Source organism: Onychostoma macrolepis, chromosome 15, assembly GCF_012432095.1.
Source record: "Onychostoma macrolepis isolate SWU-2019 chromosome 15, ASM1243209v1, whole genome shotgun sequence".
In the NCBI taxonomy this organism is placed as follows: Eukaryota; Metazoa; Chordata; class Actinopteri; order Cypriniformes; family Cyprinidae; genus Onychostoma; species Onychostoma macrolepis.
In genome coordinates this window covers 9,668,547-9,691,652 of record NC_081169.1, presented here as the reverse complement: position 1 = coordinate 9,691,652, position 23,106 = coordinate 9,668,547, and the positions used below count along the sequence as shown (strand labels likewise).

At 35.3% G+C, this 23,106-nt stretch overlaps 1 protein-coding gene across 1 annotated transcript in view; it reads right to left on the bottom strand.

The window, feature by feature from the left end:
- prkd2 (protein kinase D2) overlaps positions 1–23,106 on the bottom strand; it is a 39,580-nt gene that overhangs the window by 2,303 nt on the left and 14,171 nt on the right. The window contains exons 2-17 of the mRNA XM_058744790.1: positions 14,967–15,105; positions 13,265–13,396; positions 12,857–13,053; positions 11,759–11,942; positions 11,302–11,370; positions 10,995–11,157; positions 9,140–9,251; positions 7,489–7,566; positions 5,916–6,228; positions 5,283–5,335; positions 5,100–5,172; positions 4,523–4,629; positions 4,137–4,298; positions 1,542–1,640; positions 1,106–1,373; positions 727–812 (exon numbers count right to left, since the gene is read on the bottom strand). Coding sequence (XP_058600773.1) covers positions 727–812; positions 1,106–1,373; positions 1,542–1,640; positions 4,137–4,298; positions 4,523–4,629; positions 5,100–5,172; positions 5,283–5,335; positions 5,916–6,228; positions 7,489–7,566; positions 9,140–9,251; positions 10,995–11,157; positions 11,302–11,370; positions 11,759–11,942; positions 12,857–13,053; positions 13,265–13,396; positions 14,967–15,105 — 2,235 coding nt within the window. The remainder of the gene's footprint in view (positions 1–726; positions 813–1,105; positions 1,374–1,541; positions 1,641–4,136; positions 4,299–4,522; positions 4,630–5,099; positions 5,173–5,282; positions 5,336–5,915; positions 6,229–7,488; positions 7,567–9,139; positions 9,252–10,994; positions 11,158–11,301; positions 11,371–11,758; positions 11,943–12,856; positions 13,054–13,264; positions 13,397–14,966; positions 15,106–23,106) is intronic.

Genomic DNA, 23,106 nt, shown 5'->3' with positions numbered 1-23,106 from the left:
GTCTAGATTATCCTTCTTGCTTCCATCTCATTTAATTCAAAAATTATCTTTTTAATAGTAATAGTAGATAATATATCAAATAATATAATATAATGCAAATTCACAATCACACACATACACAATATATTTCACACACACACACATATATATATATATATATATATATATATATATATATATATGTGTGTGTGTGTGTGTGTGTGTGTAACATTATTTACTAACCTCTACGGCGTAATGGCTTTTAATCAGCTACTTTCAACCCTGTTATGCAATCTTTTATTTTATCAACAGCTTTAAACTACAGGATTTCATTAATGTTTATGTTTCGCTTTATTTATTTCCAGAAAATGAAATTTATTTATTTAATTGCATACTTTTTTTTATTTACTTATTTTATTTCAAAAGGATTGAAAAAGTTGCAAACCTCACATAAAACAAATCGAAAATATTACAGCACATACATTACCATTCAAAAGTTTAGGGGTCTTTAAAGAAAGTTCTTATGCTTACCAAGGCTGCATTTATTTGATAAAAATGCAGTAAAAAAAGAGTAATTTTGTAAAATGTTGTTACAATTTAAAATAACAGATTTATATTGTAATATATATATTAAAATATATATATATATATATATATATATATATATACTGTATATACTGTATGCCATATGTGGCACCCTAATCAAGGAAAGAGCCATTAATAGCATGAGCCCGATATTGGCATTACCTGTAGATAGGTATGACTAAGACTCTTGTCCACACTGTAGCGTTTTCTCATCTTCACTTGGAGCAGGTTATTGATGAGGTCGATAGCTATGGAGAAACGGAGAGACCACACAAACAAAATCTGCATTGATTGAAGCTAAATGATTTACAGCAGTGGACAGAAAATCAAAGGCGGATGGAGCGACTCAACGGTCAGCCTGCTTTCAATGCATCGAATTTCTTTTTGTTATTATGAAGTACATTTCCAGGAAGAGCCACGCAAAGTGTTCTCTATTCAGCTCTTTTAACTTTTCATATGCTTGTATTCTCAATTTGATCTGTCATTTTATTGTACATCAGGAACTTGTACTTAATTCGGTGTAATTGTACTGTGTTTGTACCTTCAGGAGAGATCTGTTTCCATGGGTTAGGTGGGTACATGAAGGCGGCATTGTGGATCTGATCATTGATGTCTTCATCCTCGTTGAAGGGGAAAGTTCCACTCAGACTGACATACATAATTACACCTACAGACCACATGTCCAGAGAGCGATTGTAACCCTGGTTCAACAGGACCTCGGGGGCCAAATAAGCAGGCGTGCCAACGACCGAACGGCGGAAAGACTTCTCTCCAATGATGCGAGCAAAACCAAAGTCACAAAGTTTCACCTATGAATATCCCATGTGGGTGGGAAGAAGTGTTAAAAGTCAACAAAGTGTAAAAAGGAGAAGCATAACCTTGCATTATGCAACAGAAAAAAAAAGAGCTGTAGTTTGTTTCCCATGCCTGTGTATCAGGATGTGTTAAAATTGCGTATTTCTTTTTAAATTTCTGACCTGTGGGAAAGGATCTGCTGAAGCTAACAGCACATTCTCAGGCTTGAGGTCACAGTGCACTATGTTTTTGAAATGAAGGTGCCTCAGAGCAGCCAAAATCTAGAGAGGGAGTGAAAAAGAAGATACTGGGTTAAAATAAAACCTTTAATGGCCCATTAACACCAATAACGATTACTATACCGATAACTAAGGGAGATCGGGGCACAACTTTTTTGAATTTCTCAGTTTATGTAAATCCACAAGGGATTTTTTTATCTACAGTAATTTCACACTTGTCTAGTGTGAAATGTGTCACTTTGTTTCGTCATTACAGCGTATACGTTTTTCTTTATTTATCCTCTAGAAATGGAAGTGAAACGCGATTACGTGCCCAGTAGGTGGAGTACATTGTAACTTTTGTGGGGTATGGGTGGGGTATGTTGTAACATGACCATATGACAGCTTAAAATGTTATCTGATCTAATGAAATATACAAGACAAACTAAAACATTTTGTCAATAAGATACAATTATTAACTTTTTCAAATAAAATAATGCAATTTTTTAAAGAATTAATAATCTGATTTTGGAGTTTGACAATGAACACATTGCAACCATGCTTGGTACAGCCCATAAACGATCTGAATTGATAAATAACAGATTGGAGATTAAAATAATAGCAGATTTTTCTCATTTTAAATGAATGCTAAAAGATGAATGAGATGCTAATGAGATGAAAAATGTACTTAAGCCAGAAATGTACCTTTACTACGGTAAAATAAATATTCAGCGTTATCTTAAAAAGATTTTTGAATGTTGGCACACTTTTTTCTCTATAGTGTTGATATGGCAACTAGTAAATACCGTAAATTTTGTTATTCTAGAATGTGTAGAAATATTTAAACCACGAGTGTTACAACTAATCCCGCGTTAGTTTGTACCCTGTGCTCCCCTATACAATAAAAACTTGGGACAGCCAATCAGAATCAACCTGGGTTTAAACAGATTGAGAAGAACACTGCAGTGCATTCTTTAAAAAAAACACAAAACTTAAAATATTAATTATTGCATTAATATGAACTAATGATGTGTTAAGGCATGTACTAATCAATAACTAACCTTACATCTTGAGTTCATGTGTGAAATTTTACCCCAAAGTGTTAATCAATATATTAACTAATAGGCATGTACTAACATGTAGTTAAGGTGGCCAGTATTGACACATGAATTCATATGACTCATGCCGTATTTAAGGTTCGTTTTTGATTGGTACGTGCCTTAACTCATCATTAGTTAATATTAACAGGTTTGAACAGGTTTGAATTCTATATGAGAACAATAACAACAGAGTAACAATATTCTTGAAATCACTTTCAGAATTATTATATATATATTTTTTTTTCCCCCAGGTGGTGAATGATTAAAAACATCAACAGACATAAAAGAGCATTTAAAGGGGTCATGACCTGAGAAATTAAAATTCCCCTTATCTTTTGATATTTAAGAGGTCATTGTGCTATAAAAACATCCTGTACGTTTCAGAACTCAAAACTTTCTCATTAGTCTAAAAACAGCTTATATTGAAGCCAGTCTGCCAAAACAAGAGGTTATGGAATGTGCCACTCTGTGATGTAATAGTGTGGCTAAGCACCGCCTCCGCAGAAGAAGATCAACGCCTGCTTCTACATCGCAGCCTGTTTAGCCCTGCCCACCGATACACGCATGTAGAGTAAATAACAAGAGGAAAATGCATGTCTACACAGAAACCATATGATAACGACAGCTCTGAAGACAACAAGATGCTGTGCAGAGCCAAGTTGTGGAAAAACAGTGCTTGCATTGTCTTCCTTCTGATCCTAACATTAAGAAGAGTGAATGAACTTTATTTTAATGAAGATCCAGACCACGTCAATAAGAACTTAGTCCTTTGTTCACTTCATTTTACATTTTTGTTTACAAACGAGGCACAATTTGACGTGGGATTTTCAGAAAGATTGAAACTAAAAGACGACGCTGTGTCAGCTATATTAGGTCTGACAGTAATGTTGCAACACACAAGTGTTGAGTAACTGTTTTTATTATGTGGTCACTATTGCTTTAATTTGGCGCCGCAGCATAAAATGGCTGCCCACTGCTCTGGGTGTGTATTCACAGTGTGTGTGTGTGTGTGTGTGTGTGTGTGTGTGTGTTCACTTCTCACTGCTATGTGTGTGCACTTGATGGGTTAAAAGCACTTATTTATGCGTTTTGACCTAAATCACAGCATACACAACTATTAGCCAATCATAGTAGTGGGCGTTTACTTCCGAGTCTACAATCTGCCGTGCCTATTCAAACAGAGCGTTCTAATGAGGAGGTTAAACACAGGACAGATTCTAAATTGTGTTGTTGATATAAAAATCTTGATAACATAAGTGGACCTCAGAGAACAGTACAAAGTAATAAAAAGGCAGACCCCTTTAAAGCAGCAGACGAGAAAAATGCTGCATGCACTTATAATAAACAGGACACTAATAATAAACAGCTCTTTAGAATGACTGTGAAAACCATATGTCCTTGGTGTGAACAGCCCTTAACTTCTGAGAAGCAAGCTTAAAGCTCTGAACGCAGCGCTGACCTGCGTGATGAGGAACTTGGTGAGTCTCTCAGGAAGTCGTCCTTTCTCACTCGACAGAATCATCTCGAGCATGTCACCATGAAGTTTCTCCATCACCACAAACACCTTCTCCGGAGTCTCAAACATGCATTCGAGATTCACTATACCCAAGTGTCGCAGGCTCTGAGAGAGGATGAAAGGACAAGATAAAGAGATGCGGCTGAGTCACGTTGTTGCTTATTTGCATTCATGACCTTATGTTAGGTGTCCTCACAATCAGCAGGCACACAGCAGGTTTAATTGTGTTATATGTGTTCATTATCATTCAGTCAATACAATGGCACTCATTAGCCACACAGTTCTACATGTGATGAATCATTGAATCTCTTTCGCCCCCTGCTGGTCACCTGCAATATGGCTACTTCATTCCTCAGCTGGCTCTCCTGCTTGGTGGGGAACCGGAGCTTGTCGATCACCTTCACGGCTACATCCCGGCCAGTTTTCCTGTGTTTTCCTGTGTGGGTTGAGGAAATGATTATGTGTTGTATATGTGAGATCTTTTGCAAATGTCCATTCTTGCATATCATTAGTGGTGCTTGCTATTGCATATACTTATGACAAGGGTTATGAATAAGAATTCCATTTCTGGTGTTTAAACTCTTTTAAAAAATAAATAAGATTCAAAAAGTGGCTTTTTGCAGTGATGCCATAGAAGAACCATTTTTTGGTTCCCCAAAGAGCAGTTCTTGAAAGAAATATTTTTATTAGTGTGAAGAGCGTAACCTGTCCCAAATTGGACTTCAGTCTAGAATATTATAACATCTTAAGGGTGCATGGGCTCTGTTCACATGGTCCAGTAAGAAAACACCTAGCAACCATCCAGAATAGCCTGGCAACCACCAAGCACACCTTAGCAATCGCATAGCAATGCCCTGGCAAATGTTTAGAAATTTTAAAAAATCTGGTTTTCAGTCATAGACATACCTCCATATACCACACCAAATTGTCCAGAGCCCAGAACCTCATCAGCGAAGATCTGGTACACCATTCCAATGTCCTGTTGGGTACATCATCATCATTTATTATTATCTTACTCATTATCTTAATCATCTTTGTCATCGTCAGACTATGTGATGTATCGCATCTGTAAAGGTCATGTTTACTCACCACGTTCTCCTGAATCTGACTGTTAGACACTGAGATGCTGACTGATGCCTGCCCTGAAAATCAATCAGATTAATAACTATATTAGTCACACTTTATTATCTTAGTGCTATAGCCTACTCGTACTGTATAAAGGTCAATGACAAATAAGGATGATAAAATTAAATTAAAAAAATAAAAATTTCAATGTTAAAAATAAAAGGCAAAATTCTTAAAAACTGTAACTTCTTCATGTTGATATGAAACTTGCTGATATGAACCATATATCTATTTAACTATCAATCAATATATCTATCTATCTTTTAAAAAACGTTTTTGTGGTTTTCATTTGATGTGCACTAATATGCACTGTTAAATAAGATCAAAATATCTGTAAAAATAATAATATAAATATAAATAAAATAATAATATATATATATATATATATATATATATATATATATATATATATATAATTTATATAATAAATAATGACATTCATTCAATCATTCATTTTATATATGTATTTATTTATTTGTTACATTCATTCATTCGTGTATTTTTGAATAGTCAATTTAGGTTTCATAACAGTGACGTTACCCTATTATGATTATGTATGCAGAATCACACCTTTCTTCCAGAATTAATCTCACTTACGGTGAGGAGTATGACCTTTTGCTGGAGGGTTGTCTTGGAAGATGACTGGCATGAGGGCTTGACGTATAGCAGTCTCCCATCCTTTGGCAAACTCTCGTCCCACCCCACTGTTGGGCGCAACACTACTGGGGCTGGTGGAGATGGGCAGACCAGACACACTGGATGACGGAGACGGGGTGGTGTTGGGGTCTTCACCAACAAAGTAGATCATGGTACCCGTCATGATCTCAAAGCAGTGGGGGCTTGTGCCAGGAGGGACAAGAGAGAAATCACCTGCTGGGCGAACCTCCAGGATTTCTGAGAGGGGGATCTCCTGCGGAGGGAGGCAAAGGGGCAAATTACACCCTCAATCATGCAGACAATATGCACCAAGGTTAATTTAAAAGCAGGGTCTAGGTTAATGCCAGTGTTGAGATAATTAACTGAAATGATACATCAAACCAGGTAATTCTACATGTGAAGTCACCCTAATGGCCAACAAGCTTGTGAAAACCATTCATAATGCATTATTTCATGAATCCAGAATATTCATGCTTCATCTGTCACTGTGAACGCATAATGCATAATGTAATGTGACATTTCTACACACACATTAACTCCTTTTTCATGTGCAATTTAGCTCACAATGTCTATAAACGATGGGAAGCTTGTTTCCACCATGAGAAGGATGGAAAAAATAATAAATAAATACTGTACATACATATATAAAAACAAAAAAAGAAAAAGAAAAAGTGATTGCGACTTTTTATCTTATAATTCTGACTATTTTTTCGCAATTATGAAAATGTCATAATTGTGAGATATAAATTCAGAATTGTAAAGAAAAAGGTCTCAATTACCTTTTTATTTTATTTTTTATTCTGTGGCAGAAGTGAAAAAAAACAAAAAAAAAACAGAATTGCGAGATGTAAACTGAACTGTGAAAAGAAAAGTTAGAATTCTGAGTTCTGACTTTTTTCTTGCAGCTCTGAGACAGTCACGATTTTTCTGTTTATATCTCATGATTTTGAAATCCAGAACTGTTCTAAGTTTATACCACAATTTTGACTTTTTTCTTGCAATTCTGAGAAAAGAAAGTTGGAATTGTAAGATATAAACTCAGAACTGCAAGACATAAACTCTAACTCTAAAAATTCTAACTTTTGTTCTTTAAATTCCAAGCTTCTGAATTTTTATATGCCACAATTCAGATTTTTTTCTCAAAATTGCAAAAAAAAAAAAAAAAAAAAAAAGTCTGAATTACGAGATATAAACTGAAAGTTCTAAATGTTGTTCTTGCAATTTCAAGTTTACATCCTTGCAATTGTTTTTTGTTTCCAACATGGAATAAAAAAAATGTAAAATTGCTTTTTACAACTTTTTTTTATCATCTCACAGTTCTGAATTCATACCTCGCAATTCTCAGAATCACAAGAAAAAGTTGGAATTTGGAGACATAAACTCGGAATTATGAGAATAAAAGTCAGAATTGTGAGATAAAAAATGTACTATTTTTTTTTTTTTTTCATGCCATGGCGGAAACAGGCTTTCATAATAAACAGTCACTAAACCACAAAAGAAAGTGAGATTCTACCTTGTAGTATTTGTTGGTGGTGTCGTTTTGAAATAGGATGATGCATTTGCAGTCCAGGCGCCAGTAGTGTTTCTTCCTCTGTTGGAGGGTGGGGTGAGAGGTCAGAGGTCATAGCTCAACAAGGAGTTGGTGCTGGGGTCAGCTTCACCCCAGCAGACATGAGGAAGAAAGTGAAGTGTAAACAGAGCTGAAGAGAAGAGGAGGACGCAAGAGAAAATCAGGAGGAAAGTTAGAAAGAAAAGGCTAAAGAGAAGTAAAATGCTACACAGAAATTCAGAAGTTTTACAGGAGGCTGAGAACAGGTCAATATATCAATTTTGAGAAAATGCCTCAGCCAATTTTTCCCCATTCTTTGTGAAAATACTCGTCTAGAAGCACCAAACACTATGAGTGACATTTACTGCTATTCATTCCTACAAATCAATACCCACTCCTGCAGGGGACGCTCAGAATAGCCTGTGATCTAAAAGCTGAAGAGTTGCTGATATTATAGCGCAAGTGTGCAGATTGATGCAGAACACATAAAGAAATATCAATAGGGTGTTTGGAAGTGAGGTAAGGATAGTGTATAGACTAGACAGAAAACTCTGGCTGTGCTGAAAGAATAGTTCACACAAAAAAAAAAAAAAAATTACCGGAACATCATTTACTCATCTTTATATTGTTCAAACACTGTAGAACACAATTTAAATGAAGAAAATCCTTGTCACTATTTTCTACATAATGACACTAATATTTACAATGGGGTTTAAGACTCAAAACACTTCAATGAATGAATGAATAAATAAATACATTAAAGTGGTCCATACAACTACTGCTCTATATTACTATGCAGGACTATTATGGAGGGCCAAATTACTGAAATTTAAACCATTAAATAAATATGTACAAATAAATAATATGTATTAAGTAATTAGGAAATCAATTATCAATTTATTAATTCAAAAATGAAAATGTAAGTAGATAAATGACCGGCAATCTGGCAAATAGATATCTTTAAAATGTCAGATTAATAAAATAAAATAATACAGTATTAATTACAGTATTATTATTATGTGTGTGCATGTGTGTGTATGTGTATGTATATATATATATATATATATATATATATATATATATATATATATATATATATATATATATATATATATATATATATATATATATATATATATATATATATATACATACATACAGTACACACACACACGCATTATATATATATATATATTGCATTTTACATTTAACAGACACTTTTATCCAAAGCGACTTACAAATAAGGACAACATTTTAGAATCATTTATCAATGAAACACTGAAAATCATATTAAACAAAATAAATATTGAAGTATTAAAATATGTCTATTTATTTGTGAATTTGAAAATATTTATCTATTTTTATTTTTTAATTAATACATTGGTAATTGATTTCTACATTCTATTGTGAAGTCTTCTGAAGTAATCTAAGTATTCTAAAACTATTTCGAAGATTTATTGGTAAATGTAAGATGCTCTTCAAAAGATCCCCTTTTCGGTTCTAAAGAAAAAAGTCATACAGGTTTGTAACTAAATGAGAGTGAGCAAATGAGGTCAAAATATTCGTTTTTGGGTAAATTATCCCTTTCAGGTCAGCCAGCAGTCAAAGGAAGTACCAGTGTGTCCTTGTTGCTGTAGTGCACCATCCAGCCTTCCTTGATGGCTGTGCTAGAGCGACGTGTGGTCTGCCTGATCGACTGCACTACTCTCATCAGAGGAATATTAGCACTGGGGAAACATCACAGCACACGTCATAAATCATGAGATCTTATAAGAGAATCCTGGTGTGTGACAGTCGTTGAGGTATGCAGGCAACTGCATGCTGAATAAAAGCTATTCGTACAAAGAAAGATGCACCAAAACAATATGAATTGTGAAGCTAATGTATTATTGGTCAGTTCATTTTATTGCAAAGGGAAACTGACCTGCAATATGAGAATATGAAGGGCTTGTACACCTGGTAATTTTGATGTATATGATTTGTACATGGCTCATTGGAAATACACGACTCATGACTCAAAATCTGAGATAGTTAGTTCGAATAGACATTATTTCATTGCACTTTTCAGATGATATGTGACCCTGGACCACAAAACCAGTCTTACGTTGCTGGGGTTAATTTGTAGCAATAGCCAACAATAAATTGTATGGGTCAAAATTATCCATTTTTATTTTATGCCAAAAATCATTAGGATATTAAGTAAAGATCATGTTCTATGAAGATATTTTGTAAATTTCCTACCGTAAATATATTAAAACTTAATTTTTGATTAGTAATATGCATTGCTAAGAACTTAATTTGGACAGCTTTAAATGCAATTTTCTCAGTATTTAGATTTTTTTGCACCCTCGGATTCCAGATTTTCAAATAGTTGTATCTTGGCCAAATATTGTCCGATCCTAACAAACCATAACGCTTATTTATTCAGCTTTCAGATGATGTATAAATCTCAATTTCGAAAAATTGACACTTATGACTGGTTTTGTGGTTCATGGTCACATATGTCCACAATACGCGCTTATCAGTGATATCACTTTTTCTCCATTGCAGATGGGGGTTTATAAACAGCACAGTGTCATAAAAATAACATGCCTGTGGGTACAGAATAGTTGCAAAATTATATTATGCTTCTTATAGCAGGTTTCATAGCAGTTTCGGGTAAAATGTGCTGTGAGTGACGCAAAATAGTGTTTAATTTTCTTAGTTTTCTCATTTTCTCAGTTATTACATTGTTTATTTGTACACATCACAGCATTTCAGAAATGAAATGTCTGGTAAGTGGCACTAAACTGTGTTAATCACGCTTATAAAAAATAAATAAATAAATAAATAAATAGCAGCCCTAAAGTAACCCAGCCATAAACTTAACTGATAGTATTAAGATATAGAGATAAAGATAAAGATAGAGATAAAAACACATCTGCTGAAGCAACAATGCCATTTTAGCTTCCTTACGCAAGGCTTTGAGCTCTTTTGCGGAGTGTCGTGTCTCTTCTATTACAAGATTCATACCAGAGCGCTCCGTATCGCAAGTTCAATGCTCAACCGGGTGAGCTATCAAGCAAGTTTACTATGTCAGAAAAGCCGTACATATGGAGCTGGCTATGGTATGCAAATAATAAAATGTATTAGATTTCAAATCAAAAACTTTGGTAAAAATGTTTTAATGTCAGAACATAGAATTGTGCAATGAACCGTGCAAAAATAAGCCTTTATTTATTGCTAATATGACTTCTGAAATCATAATTTGTGTGTAAAGGAACAAAAGTTGTTGCTATTTTGTTGTCACTGGTGTTCATTTCAGCATTGAAATGTATATAGGTACATTTGTGTACATTTGTGAAATGTAGGCAGTCACATATTTCCAATGAGCTTGAGTCACATAAAACTCTATTATTATTCTTTCCAATTTTGTGTTTACGGTGACTAGGCCATCATTTTGTCTGTGTGTCTGAAACCTGTCTTACTACCTCTGGTCTCCACTGGCTCCATCCTGGCTGCTGTCTGGGGAGAAAGACCCGGGGATACTGCAGGCCTCGTCTGAGTCATCCATTAGAGACGACTTATCAGTGTCAGAATACTCATTACTGTAGTCCATCGGCACCTCTGTGTCTGTGCTTGGACTTAATATGTCTGAGAGACAGACAGATGGGAATACACACAAGCACCATGAAGTGACAAACAATTACATGTTTGCATAAGCAGAAGACAGTGCAAATATTCCAAATGTGTTAACAATGTCCATCATATCAACAATGTTTCTCTCACACTCATTACCGAGAGTCTCTCCTAAGCAGTCATTTGGGACCTTGTATGCACATCGCTTGTGGCAGTTGAACTTGCAGTCTTAAAAAAGAAAAAAAAAAAAAAACAGGTGTCATAAAATCAAATATTGAAAATTATAACAAATATAAATATTACAGATGAATATGTTTTAAATTATTATAAATCTTTTAAATGTAATTAATACAGTATGTATGTAGAATACATATAAATAAGTCTGCTACTTGACTATAGAATTTTTTTTTAATTATTTTAATTACTTATTTTAAATTAATACTGTACTACATTATCGTTCAAAAGCTTGTGGTCAGTAAGATAGTCCTTTATACTCTTAAAAGTCATCACCTTGTAAGCGTGGAATTCACTAATACAACATGAATGAATCCAATTTCCCAGCTGTTGTAGTACTAATTTGTAATTCAGGATGGATTATTGAGCAGGATTGTCAGACCTTTGCACTGGAGTCCCTGGCGGAAGAGTCCTCTCAGCAGTCTCTTGCAGTACTGACACACGGTGGGACGCGTGTACGAGTGAACGGCAAACGTGTGCGGGACCTTCACTTTAGTCATGAGGATCTTGTCCAGGTGGACGGGCCGTCCGGTGTAAAAGCGCCTGGCCTCACTGGGGGTGCGGGGCTGGAGACAGATCAACATGATATTTACAAGATATGATATTATTAAATTAAACATTAATATTCCATTATGTTAAAGTTACAGTAATTTAAAAATCTATGTATATTATTACTAAATATAGTAAATTATATTTTTATGGTAACACTTTACAATAAGATTCGTTAGTTAAGTCACATTAAGTAATGCATTGACTAATATTAACTAAAAATGAACAATACATTTGTTACAGTATTTAGTCATCTTTTTTAACAGTAAGTAATACAAAAAAATACTACTGTTCATTGTTAGTTAATGTTGCTCAAGTCCATTAATTAATATTAACAGAGGAAACTTTTGATTTTAATAATGTATTAGTAAATGTTGAAATAAATATGAACTGAGATTGATAAATGCTTAAAATAATTCAATAAAAATTCATTTGTTCTATATGTATATATAGAGTGAGAGAGAGAGAGATGGATGGATGGATAGAATATATATATATATATCATTCTAATGTGCTGATTTAGTGAAATATTAAATATTTAGTGCTGTCAAACAATTAATCGCAATTAATCGCATCCAAAATAAAAGTTTTTATTTACATAATATATGTATATATCTATAATGACTGAACTTTTTACTGCACTTTTGATCAAATAAATTCAACCTTTGGTAAGCATAAAAGACTTCTTTCAAAAACGTATTACTTAAACTTTTGACTGCCAGTATACATAAACATAAAAATGTAAATTCTAAAAAAAAAAAAAAAAAAACAACAACACTAAAAAAAAATACACTTAAAATCAAGATGTACAATTTTTACGTGTATTCATTTTGCACATTTCTTATTTTAATCTGTCCCCTCAAAAGCTGTGGTTTTTACTGAGGAACATACAGCATGTTTCTTAGAACATGGAATTGAATGTGTGCTGTACCATCTGGGTGTGTGATCGGATGAGACTGGCTTCTTCAGACGTCACGCTGCTGTTGAGACTACTGAGGGACTCTGCAGTGGACAGACGCAGAGACTGACTGCTGGTGAGGGACGTAGTGGACAGCCGCCGCTTCCTTGCCCCGCTGCAGTTATTGGGAATGCTAAAAGCGCAGCGCTTGTGGTAATTCAGTCCACAACCTGCAGGGGGAGACAGTTAGAGGGCAAAAAGTTTGACACTGTGGAAATTTATCACACTTAAGTCCAAACATTCTTGGACATAGATGGAGATAGTTGGGACATGGAAAATAAATGAAGTTGCATGACAGCTCACAACAAGTCTAGCTATGAACTAGCTAACGAAAACCAGTGCAGTATGAAGAATACAAATTGTGAGAGATAGAGTCCCCACCATCGCATTTGAGTCCTTGACGCACCAGGCCGAAAAGCATCTCGCCGCAGTGATCGCAGAACGCCGGTGCGCGATACGAGTGCACGTTTAACGCATGAGGACGAATCTGGAAGTCCTCGGATGTAGCAGCAGCTGCAGAACACACAACAAAATCACAAACAGGAGACATTAGTGCTAACCGCTCAAATATCATTCAAACCTGCAGGTTTCATGAAGGTAAATTTGAGACATTTTAAGACCAAATTGAGTAATAAATTGAAGGAAACAATACGCCATTATGGTCCCTAAAACTACAGTAAATGTATAGGGAGTTGTTTTTGCAACATTTTAAAGTTTGAAAATACAATTTCCAACAGATCTCTGTTATTTTTTTATTAATTTTACAAAACCTTTTACTGTCAACTTTTTACTACAAACTTCTAGTGTACATTCTTTAAAATATTTTCAGGTATTGAGACTCGATCTGAAAATATTCTTATGCAAACTTTGCAAATTTGCATGATTTCCAGCTGTGTGACCACATCTCTATCAAATCTGTTATTTCAACATACTCTCACAACACTTCTACTGATTACATTTGATCTTCAACTTTGGCTCTTGGACATCAGGCTAACACTGACAAATAACTGGAGCAGTGTGAGTTTCTCCAGATAAAATGTTAAAATACACCAAATGAGATAAGATCTAGGTCACATCCGTTCAGTTCAGTGACGTGACTTCTTGTTAAAAGCATCGTGTTGTGATTTTAGTTATTGACATTATAGCCATTTTAACATTGTAAAAAAAAAAAAGTGTGTATACCTCCAGGAAATTGCTTTGTCATATACTGTTGATATATATCACTTCAGTACTTCAAGGAACTGTGACTTTAAAATCAAGAATCAATACAAGAATACAAAACGTGGATTTATGTTCCAGAGTTATCTTGAAACCCCCAAAAAAAAAAAAAAACGTATCTATTCATTTTAAAAATAAAAATAAAAATCTTTGGACATTGTCATCATCCCCAGATGCATTCAAATAATTTACTATATATTATAATATCTTTGATTTTTATATGTTCAGTTTTCCTTTTCATTCATTTAAGTTTCTGTCATTTTATTTTGTGTTTTTGTCGTTTTAATTGATTTATTTTGTTTTGTGTTAACATTTTAATATTAATATTTATTATTATCATATTTATTTGATTTACCTTTAAGTTATATGTATTTCAGTTTTGGTTTTAGTCATTTTGGTACTTCATCCTAAACATATATTACTATAGCTAGTTGCCAAGAAATTTCTCATTTTTATCTAAGATTTATATTTGATTTTATTTAAATTAATGAAAATTAATTTAATAGTTTATTTAACAAAAACAACAAAGTATTATTAAAAAAATGAGAAAAAAATTAGACATTATTATTATTATTATATACTCTTACATTATATAGACTGTGCAAAATTTATTACAACGTATTAATAATTGTATACAGTTTAAATTTAAATGAATTCAAACAAGTATGGTAAAGAGAGTGAGATGTATTCAAATTGCCAAAATATGAAATGGGAGGGGGTGTAAAAATGTCTCCACAGGCCAGTGGTCACTATCATTCATTTCATGTCACCAGAAATCATCATATCTTAATAATGAATGACTTCTAGCTTTATTGCTGCATGTTTGAATGCCTTTTGAGCTATTGGTTAATACTAATTGACTTACCGGACAAAACAACTTCCACCAGGTCCCCCTCCTGGATGTCCGACACAGCCTTGACCAGCTGCAGAATGTTACTGCTGCTGGTGTCATGCTTGAAGAGGAGGATCTTGTCATAGATCCCATAAAAGCCACATTCAGGAAACTGGACAAAACAAAGAGAGAAAGAAACATTGATTAGCCTCATTTATAACCCATCTATATGTATCCACTACACTCTGCTAATGTAATATTTATCTTTTCCTGTTGTTAACAGCCTTCACCACATTACAGCTGCTCATAACAACCACAACATCCTTCATAGATTTTTGGCTCATGGACAAACTTGGAGAATCCAACTTTGAGATGAGCTACTAAGATCGGCGGTCATCATGTTAATGAAGAGCCATCTGCAAGGGTCCCTGATGGTGGCACTTTTGCAGGTGTACCCACCAGGGAACTCCTCTCTTATTTGTGCAAGTTTTGCACGTCAAGGTGGGGCGGGGGTGTTCTTTGCTTCTGCCAGCTGCATTTTGAAGATTTCCTGTTGTTGCAGAGAAGAGCTTTTAATTTTCGTAACTCTGCTGCCGTAAGGCTTCCGAGCAGTTTCTAGAGGTTTTATGTTGTTTGTGTTGTTTTAGGAGATCAAATTTTCCTGGAACTTTTGAAATAAAAAGTTCAAAACAATACGTAAATATAACGTAGGTTTTCATTACCAGAAATGTATCTTATGTCCAAAACAACCATTTACTGATATGATGCGGGGAAAATGGTTAGTTACGAAATTTGCGATTTTTTAATGTCAGATTAATGCACACGACAGCCCACAATTACGCCAACGTTCGTAATGCCCATTCGTTGTTCATAAACTTGTGTCACTCAGTCAGTTATTTTTTGGTCCATACAATGAACATCAAAGGGGTCCAATGTTGTTTGGACCCCAATGACTTTCATTTTATCTTCTTATGTTCCACAGAAGAAAAAAAGTCATACATGTTTGAAAAGACATTGATAACAGTAAATGATAACAGAATTTTAATTTTTGGGTCAACTGTATTTTTTTAACTATGTTTCAAAATTTGTTTTTATGTTACAGTGTGTTCTGGCTTTGCAAAGAGGCTGATGTTGAATAAAGTTTTTTTTACACTGAAAAAAAATATATATATATTTAGTATTTTTGTCTTGTTTTGTAATACAACATTCTTAAATCAAGATATGTTTACTTGAAAAGAAAATTTATTTAAGATTTTATGTTTCCTGAAAAATATATCAAAATTGTGTTACTTTTTGCTTAAAACAAGGAAAAATATCTGCGAATGGGGCAAAAAAAAAATCTTGTTTCCCCTTTAAATTTAGATTATTTTGCTTACCCCATTGGCAGAAGATTTTTCTTGTTTTAAGCAAAAACTATAAAAATGTTGATAAATATTTCAGGTAGCAAGACTTAATAACTTAAGTGTTTTTTTGTTTTTTTTTGTTGTTGTTGTTTTTTCTCAAGTAAATCTATCTAGATTCAAGAATGTTAAGATCTTTGTAATGGAAAACAAGACAAAAATACCAATTAAGAAAACCAATTCTGCAGTGTACAAACTAGAGAGAATCCAGCAGAAAACCCATAGCCCATGTGTAAAACTTTGCAACTCATTTTACATTCAAAGATGAAGTCTACTTTGATACTTTATAGGTACATTAGCAAAAAACAGCCTGGTTTATCCTAAGGCTCATGTAATATTGCACTGTTTTTAATACAATAAAACCTTGATAAACATTGGCATTGGCCCTCAAGAGAAATAAAAGGATCAAAACTCTATGCCGTGATCCCTTAAGGCCTGGTGCATTTTTAAAACCAAATGGCGATGTTATAAACCAACAAAAATAATTTACATCCACTGCCTTTTAATCACCAGGCATGTAGCGCAGCAGAAGACGCAGTGGAGCAGCTCTTTGATGAAGATCTTGCAGGGGGATTCCGACGCAGTGTCGCGCAGAACCCATTTGTGGTAATTAGCATGAGAACTGGTGTGGTGGATTTGCATGGTTACTTTTCATTTTGAGTTGACAGCTGTGACCGTGCTGTGATATAATCCTGAGAGCTAGTCAGGTGTGATACCCGAGCACTTCTGCATTACAGCCATCGTCTGCCAATCATTGTAGAGCAAAATCCCACTTGGCACCGAACAACTACCTGGCATGAGAAGATTAGCTACCTGAACAAGCCAACTTGGAGTGAGTTTGAAATGAGAAAGCTGGGCACAGTCAATAGCATGACGAAGGTGCAGTGTTACATATAATGAATGACAGAACAACAAGGATGAAAAAAGATATAGCCGCCCCATACCGCAGGTCAAAGGAGTGTGGGACGTAGGCTTGATAATGTCAGTCAAATGCATAGGGGCTTATCAGTGAAGCAGATCTCCTGAATACTTTATAATGTGCCATTCAACGCATGTCATACAACTCAATGAGCTGGAAGCCATCACAACCAGCATACCGAACCTGACTCCAGGAACCTGATGAACGGCGCTGGAGAAAGTCAGTTGGGAATTTCCACAATGGAACATGAAATCATGGCTGATATCGGCACATACATAGCACACTGAAAAAAAAGGCATTCATGTGTAAAGAATCCTGTAAATAAGTAAAACTAGGTTTAAGGTTCAACCAGAACAGTATGTTGGTCTCACATCCAAGTCATGGTGGAGTTTGGTGGGATTTTCCAAAGAACGAACTGATATGACGCAATTTTGAACAAAATAAACTTCAAAAGCAAGTTCGTTTAGTGCAGAGGTGTCAAATTCAGTTCCTGGAGGGCCACTGTGTAGCTACAACCCTAATTTAAACACACCTGAACCAAAGTAATCAAGGTCTTCAGATTTATTAGAAACTTCCAGGCAAGTGTGTTGGACCTGGTTGGAGCTAAACTCTGCAGGACAGTGGCCCTCCAGGACCAGAGTTTGAGAGAAGGGATCTCCAATCCACCATCCTCTAGACTTCAGTTCCAACACTGCTCCAACACACCTGCCTGTAATTACCAAGTACCTGTGAACACCTTGTTTATCTGGTTCAAGTAATTTGATTGGGGTTGGAGCTGAAATCTGCAGGATGGCAGCCCTCCAGAAGCAGGGTCGGAGACCCCTTTTTTAGAGTTTGTTTCTGGAGTTCAAACAGCTTGATAAATCGGACTTTACAGAAAAGTCCACTGTGGCTAGTAAACACATTCAAACTACCACTGGTCCATGGTGATTACATAATAGGTAGGTAAAAGGTTATACAATATGTATGCGTATTTGCATCACTTTGACCGTTCTCTGTAGATCCCATCTTCTCATGATTGGTCGATTATATGCAATGCCTGTAAGTTATTGGTCAAGCTACTTTTTGATCACTAACTTCAGCAAGTATAATAAAGCCAAAACCTGGATATTTTCAGCAATATAGAACTCCTGGCCAGGACGTGTCAGAGAATCAGAGAACGAACGGGTGTGATGTAATTTCATTATGCCAAAAATGAAGTTTGTTTGCCGTTCATTTTGATAGTTTGAAACAGCTTGCAAACTTTCCGTAAAACCTTGCTTTGGCTGGTAAACACCTTTTAACCGTTGGCCATGGTGGTTACATTATAGGTACATAATAGGTATGTAATATATTTGGCTCTGTAGCTCCCACATACTTGATGTGAAAATCTTCTCATGGTTCATTCTTGTTCATCGAAATCAGACGCAAGTAAATATGTGGACACACTGTAAAGCTACTTTACAGTAGAAATTGAAGTTATAACTCTAATTGAAAGTGACTTTTTTCATGTTCTAAAGCTGCTTGTTAAGTAAATCTGTTGTATGAAGTGCTATACAAATAAAGGTGACGTGACGTGACTTGACCAGAGCACCAAATTGAGTATATGGGGGCTTTAAGGAAAGATCATGCTGACGTTGTGATACGAAAAAGGAAAACCATTTATAGTGCAACAGCGAGGAGTGTGAGAAACCCAGACACGACATCAGAGAGACGACAGGAAGAGACAAACTGAGACAAAAGGAAAGAGAAAGAATATAGAGAATTACTACACTCCATACCCAAAACAACACCTTTCCAACCCAGTTCCTGTTTTTCCCACCGCCTAAGGATTCCCATGTGTTCCCTTCAGAGCACATGTGGCTAACCTCCACCTCATCCAAAGGAAGAGACGGACCCTGGGCCGTGGCCTTCCGCTCGAAATACTCCCTCCCTCTCCCTGAAGCTTCCACAAGAAAGTCAACAACCCTCCATCTTGTCTATTTCCAGAGGCTTGAGCTGCTGCCAAAGATTATAGTCCACACCCGGCCTGCTACCACAACTTCTAACCAACCTCTAAACATGCTTGACAGCAGCAGGCGGCCTCGGGCGAAAACAGTCACACAGTCACTTGAGGCACTTACTAAACTGGGCAAAGTATGTTCAGAATCTGTCTGCAATTAATGGAGCTGCTTTAGTGGCTTATGAGTCAAACAGCTATTTCTCTTCTGCAATAGTATAAAACTGTTATCTATTACTTGGTCTCAGATTGTTCAATGACCACCTTGTGCATATTTTATACAAACACGACAAGCTCTGATCTGATTGGATGAAAGTAAGGGAATGCACCAATAAGCACTTTTGACAAAGAACTAAGTACTGTATTTGTATATTTGCAAGGTTAACGGAGTTAAATACTAAAAAGATACGTACAAGTGTTGTTCGAGGCACTTGATAGGAAGTAAATGAGAGTATACTTGTACTAAATTGATAATTTTTAGGGTTGTATTTCTTGAATAACTAATATTTATTACACTCTCAGAAATTTTTTTTTACAAAAGCTGTCAATGGGGCAGCACCAAAAGGTATACCTTTGTACCTTATTTACCAACTAAATGGTGTACGTAAGTTACATATTAGTACCTAAATCGTCGGACTCTTAACCCAAAGGTCGCGGGTTTGAGTCTCAGGTCCGGCAGGGATTGTAAGTGGGGTGAGTGAATAACCTCACTTTCACTAAATTATGTATATTTGTACCTTTTGAAAAGGTACCACCCCAGTGACAGCTTTTGGCCTTTTCTTCTAGATTATAAAGTCTACACATTTAAGTTTACATCACATGGAATTTATACACATCACTGGTAGTTGGGAGCACTGGACAAAATATTGAGTACCCTGGAATTAATAAATAAAAAGAGCAGCCACAGGACAATTGCATTTAGGATGTACTCACACTAGGCATTTTGAACCATGCCCGAGTGCGTTTGACCCCCAAAGCACGGTTCGTTTGACTAGTGTGATCGCTCCGAGCGCGGTTCATTTTGCCGTCCCTGGCCCGGCTGGAAGAGGTGGCCCAGAGCACGGAACAGATATTTTGTACAGCTAACTATTTTGTGTGCGCTACTGTCATCATTAGCATACACGCAAACAAATTCTATTCCTACTACTACACTACACTTTGCAATTAATTTAATTCAATCAAGGATATTTAGGTTTATATATTTCTCACCTTATTGATGAACAGGAAATGTAGTTTGCAAGTAAAGCTGCAAATTATTTTATTAACATCAGCTGCCTCTGTAATAATTCTCTGAAACATCCACGTGAAAATCAAAGCACAACATAAATTATTAATTAATTATTAGGCAAAATATTAGTGAAAGTGGGTTTCTCCGTTATCTCGCACATGACGTAAGCGTGCTCCGGCCCCGAAAAGTTTAGTGCAAGTGTGAGTGCAGGCCAGCGGGGGAGGGGGGATAATCGCGCTTGGACTCATTTCAAGGCAACCGTACTTAGTGCGAGTACACCCTTAAACTTAACATTGAAATGAAAAAAAGACCAAAATGACAGCAAAGCAATCAAATGCCCTGACAAATAATCTTACAAATGGAAACCAGCATATTAAATGAATTGAAGAGGTTTGCCCATGTAAACAAAAACCATGCTCATTTGAAAACCATGTCTGAGGGGCAACATTTTCATTTTCAATGTCACATGGTAAATGAAGCATGCACTTTGCTGGTCTAAAACAAGACACTCAAATATGAGTCATACAATTGCCTGCATATTAAAACTAGCTACAACAAGCACTTGGTACTTACTACTTTGTACAAACCCAGTGCTCATTTTATTTGTCAATGAAACTGATAGCAAAAAGTTTTTCCAGACATTTTACAGTAAATGGACCATAGACCAAACTGTCGGCCACAAATCGCTCGGCTACATATGTATCCTCAATTGTTCCTATGCATGTTTGCACAGTGGCACAAACAATAGACGCTGGTGCAATCATATCTTCCATTCCCTGGGCTTTGCTTGGAGACAGCGCAGTGTTTCTAAGGGTGCTTTGTGTTGACTAGGATCGTGTTTCTCGCATGGTCTCAGGCGGCTGCGCCCATTATGACTCTGATGAATTATGGAAACCATCGCCCCTTCTCTTCTCTCCTCTCCTCTCCAGCACAGTAGCAGTCTACACAAACATCTTTCACAACATCCGTCAGGACTTTAACCCTGTCTTGTCTCATCAGACATGAGTACGCTGACATAAAAAAAAACAAAAAAAAAAACACACATCCTATAAATAGCCATTGCCCTGCTTTACATGTAATACTGGAAATCTCTGGACTGACTGAAAGCAATAAAGATGAGTGACATTTATTTGCACTTCCAAGTGTGACATATTTTCCCTCCTCGTGTTACCTATCAAGTGCCAATAAAGGGTGATCCCCAGTGCGCTCCAGGGATTTGGACTGATCTGGCAACAGCTTCTTCTAATAAAAATGTAGTATCAAATAAACCGCACACCTGATCTCCCAATATGACCAGCTTTTTTCATTAAGGTTTTTTTTTTTTTTTCGCAGCTCAGACTGTAAAGCACATATTGAAGCTGTCTGTAATTCTTACACTGTTTTTGTCTTATAACATTTTTGAGGAAAAAAACAAATAAAATAATTATAATATATATCGCAATTAATCGTATCCAAAATAAAGGGTTTTGTTTACATAATATATGTGTGTGTACTATTTATATTTATTATGTATATATAAATACAAACACATGCATGTATATATTTGAGAAAATATGTTGTGTTTATATATTAAATATATTTTTATATAATATAAACTATAAGAATATGAATATATAAATGCATAAACATGTAAATATTTTCAAAATACATACCGTATGTGTGTGTATTTAAATATACATAATATACACATCACACATACATATATATTATGTAAACAAAAACTTTTATTTTGGATACGATCGTGATTGTTTGACAGCACTAATAAATATATATATATACATACATACACATACACACATATTTTATGTATATCATTTATATATATATATACATATATATATATATTTTTTTTTTTTTTCTGTTGAAAAGAAAATTTACACTTACATGAAAGTTCCAGTCTTTTGACACTAACAGACATTATTATTAATCTATCTGTCTATCAATATGGACACATTCACATATACGTATAGCACATTCATTTACGGACCACTTTAAACCACTTGTGGCTTCATTCTGTGATAGGATCATGGTCACATGACCACGACCATGGTTTGAGAATGTGAACAGTTTGGCCACAGCAGCTTTAGAATGAATGGTTGCAACACCATGACCCACTTCAGTCTGTGATTATTCCCACACGTCAAGGCCTCGTTCTTACCAAACAAACTCAATAATGGAACAAGAAGCCACTTTTTCCTTAGATTGCCCTTTGTGTGCTATCCAAACATCAACTAATTGTAATGGAAATGCCCATTGCTCCAATTCAGATCTCTAAGACCTGCTTTATAGTGTTTAGAGACAGTGTGAAACCAGAGAGACTCTTAGGAGTGCCATGGCAACATAGGAATGGACTATTTTGGCATTTTATGCTTATGTATTCAGAATGATTCACCTTAGCCTTTGCAGAGATCTGGATTTTTATTTTCTATTTTTAATCAAGATGGTTTTATTCTAGAACCAATCTCAAGTTTACATTGTAGCCTAAAATTCAAAATGTATTAAGTGCAAGAGAAGCTTTATTAACCCTGTATATCCTGACATATGAAATAGTAGAAGACTAATTAATATTTCTGTTCAATAAAACCATTCAAGTGTAAATTATATCATAATTTTAATAAAACATAGAAAATAAGGCAGAACCTACATAT